Here is a 3,288-nt window from a genome sequence, read left to right on the forward strand (position 1 = left end):
ACCGATTTCCGGGTTGTTATTTAGAACCCTTTCTCTTACCCTTCTAAAACCTTCCGACATTCTCAAATGCCAGAGTCCAACGGAAATTCCGTCGGAAAATAGGAATTTCGATGCCGGCGTCTAGCCGGATATTACACTAGTGACAGTTTGGACCGTTACAGAGAGGTACCGGTTTCCGGGCTGTTACAGTATTCCTCACCACATAAGTGAAGTTAATGAATTGGAATGAGGCAAGAAAATGTGAAATATGAGAGTTGAGAGTGTGGGGCCAGCTACAAGTCTCATGCATTTGAGGCGTTTTGGACGGTAGAGGAGAAGGACTCCATCACCATCACACTTGATAAAAAGGCTCATGAAAGTGAAAGATGATGACCTTCCATACGGTATCCACACGGATCCTTGGCCACCACAATTACAATAAAAAAATCTGCCTAGAGAATTGCTCCTCTTTTTTACGTGATGAAGGTTTATTAAATTAAATAATTGTAATCGCAGTAGTCCGTAAACTTTTCAATTAGTTGAACCCAAAATATCACTGCCAGTCATTATCTTAGCTTTTGAAGTCTGGAACTTGAATGATTTGATTTGTTATATTTCAATTTGAATAAAAAGGGGAAATTATGGGGCTTGACTCTCCACATCAGGTTTACATGAAGCCGCACCTACTTCTAAAAAAGAGGCTAAAATTAAACAAAATTGCATATTTCACTTGTATGATTTTGTCCGTCTTGCAATCTATGTAGCAAGTGTTAACAAGTGGAGACAATGCTGGGGGGTATCTGCTCTGAAGATGACGAGCAGGGGTAACAAATTTTTCGAAGCTCATTATACCTCACTTCATCAAAATTGTGGAGCTTCATGAGCTTTTTCTGCTTTACACTAAACCTGCTTTTGTAGAATCCTTCAAAAGAAGGCTCTTTAGATGTTCTGAGGAAAAATGCGTATCCTGCCATGCAATACATGGATGTGACATAGAAGCAAATAGGCTCCATCACATCCCATGAGAGTTCCCAGAAGGTTAACCTCATGAAGGCAGCTGTTTGGACAACCATATAACCAAGCCCACACCAAAGTTCTCGGCGAACAAGGGCATCGGCTTTTTTGTCAATTGCAGCTTTTTGCTTCTCCATTTGTTCTAGCTCCTTTCTTCTTGGATCGTTAGGGCTGGTTGCTGGCAATGGGATTAACCCTCCAATGGCTTTCACCACCTGTAATAACAACAAGAAAAACAAATTTCGCTTGGGTAAAAGAAAGCTCTACACGACTCTTTACCGACTTTTATTATTTGTTAGCACATGAGATGAGAGCTAATCGATAACTAACCACAATTATTATGTGTTAGCACATGAGATGAGAACTAATCTATAACAAACCAAAAGAAAATGGTAAACAGATCGAAAGATTAGAAATTCCTTGAAATTCAGCAAGTAAACACCGAAATAAAAGTGAAATGTTAAAATATGACGAGTGAAAAAAAAAAAGGCGAATAAAACGGCCGTCAATGTTAGTACAATCCCGCCGATCTATAATCCAAATTGTTGAACTAGACCCTTCTAATGAAAAAGAATCAAGAGAAAACAGCGTAAAAAACGAACGAGTAAAACCAAGAACTTTAAAAGGGGGAAAACAGAGAAGGAAAACAAAATTAATCCTTAAGAATCTCCCTTTCTGTTCTCTTCGGCTACATCTCAAGATTAATGGAGAAAAGTTTCTAATTAACTATAACTCAAGACTTTTAATCAGATTATTAGTTTTAAGGGTCGATTTTATCAATATGATCCATTTTAAAACAAAGAATCCAAAGTGGCTGGAAATGTCGTTTACTCCCTTTGTCGACAAGGATCATTAGAAGCAGAGGCAATCTTTTCCTTTTCCTCATCAAATAAACTAGTACCCTCCTTTCATGTCAAAACCCTTTTTTTTCTTCTCATTTTCGATTTAATTTCATGATTTTTTTTAAATTAAATTTTGGGTGAAAAGCTCAAAGAGGTCAGATGGCAAGGCAAGGCTTTATGGGTTTTATCCCATAGGCCTTACGCCATAGGTGAAACAAATCTTGTCACCGTAGAAACTGATCTTGCGTAACAACAAAGTTTCATTCTCCTGTCGAAAAAGAAAACACAGAAAACATAACCATAAAACCATATCAGTTCTCGGAAGTCCCCAAATTTAAAAAGCTAAGAAAAGGCAAAAAGAAATGTAATTATCTGGTTAATTGAAATCAGTTTCCAAGGACCATATGTATGTATGCTAATGTTAATCTGTAAAACAAGTTAATAAGCAGAGATAATATACTCAATTACAAATTGGAATTGGAATCAAACAGTGCAAGAGGGTTTTACCTGCTCTGGTTTGAGGAACACGCCATTTCCCATGATGATTACGCTTCCGGATTCATCAAGTGTTTTGGCAACCCGAATCCCTTGTTCATGATCCGAACAGCCTTCTCCGCAGATCCGAACGAATTCAGGATAAGATATCCAGCTATTCTCCAGCTCTCTGAGCCTTGATTTCACCATTTCCAATTGCGCGGCCCAGAGCAACTTCCTGACGTCCTCCGCCGACAAACCTTCCTTCTCCGGTTCCCTCTCCGGCCTAGATCCATCTAAATAGTTGGTTTCCGGTGGTACCAGGCCATCCAATCTGATCCTACCCTTTGCGATGTCAAAGGACCTGAGTTTTTCCATCAGGCTTTCCCCGATTTGCATCGAACGGAGCTCCGGGGAGGCAGGCGTCTGAAGAAGGGCTCTCTTGTGGAACAACCGTCTGAAGATGCCATTATCTCCTGGATCGGGAGCAATGTTGGTTTTGCTCGGGTTTTGAGGTATCCGAGGCTGGACGGCGGGAGAGGAAATGCGGCAATTCTCCAGGGACTGATTTGATATTTTCGAGATTTTGAAGAGGCGCTGAGCTAGAGTTTTCTTGAACGCCATTGCTGAGCTAGAGAGATCTAGATAGAGGAGTTTACAGTAATTTGGAAAGCGAATTGAATGGGAAAGTCATGGTGTTTCAGGTCCTTAATATAGGTGCCCAAATGAAGAGGAAGACGACGATAACATTAAATTATCGCGATATACTGAAGAGAATTTAGCTCTGCCTCACATTTGGGCATATTCGCCCCTCACGGCTTCCACTCTCTTTGAAATATTCCTCATCCCAAAATATCGTGATTTTCGATAAATTAAAAAGTAAAAGATCCCATTCACGAGATGAAATGTCCTGAGAAAGGCTTTATCACCGTACACGTGGTTGGCCAACCTTTATAAATCAGCACCGGTACACACTCAC

General features: G+C 40.1%; 1 protein-coding gene across 1 annotated transcript; it reads right to left on the reverse strand.

Annotated features, from left to right (window-relative positions):
• Nucleotides 1–571: 571 nt before the first annotated feature.
• LOC110630308 (calcium uniporter protein 2, mitochondrial) lies at nucleotides 572–3,005 on the reverse strand. The gene is made up of 2 exons (XM_021777737.2): nucleotides 2,343–3,005; nucleotides 572–1,208 (listed from the first exon to the last, which is right to left on the reverse strand). The coding sequence occupies exons 1-2, from the start codon at nucleotides 2,931–2,933 to the stop codon at nucleotides 750–752; spliced, it is 1,050 nt and encodes a 349-aa protein (XP_021633429.1). The 5' UTR covers nucleotides 2,934–3,005; the 3' UTR covers nucleotides 572–749.
• Nucleotides 3,006–3,288: the final 283 nt, after the last annotated feature.

The sequence above is a fragment of the Manihot esculenta genome, chromosome 13, assembly GCF_001659605.2.
Source record: "Manihot esculenta cultivar AM560-2 chromosome 13, M.esculenta_v8, whole genome shotgun sequence".
NCBI lineage: Eukaryota > Viridiplantae > Streptophyta > Magnoliopsida > Malpighiales > Euphorbiaceae > Manihot > Manihot esculenta.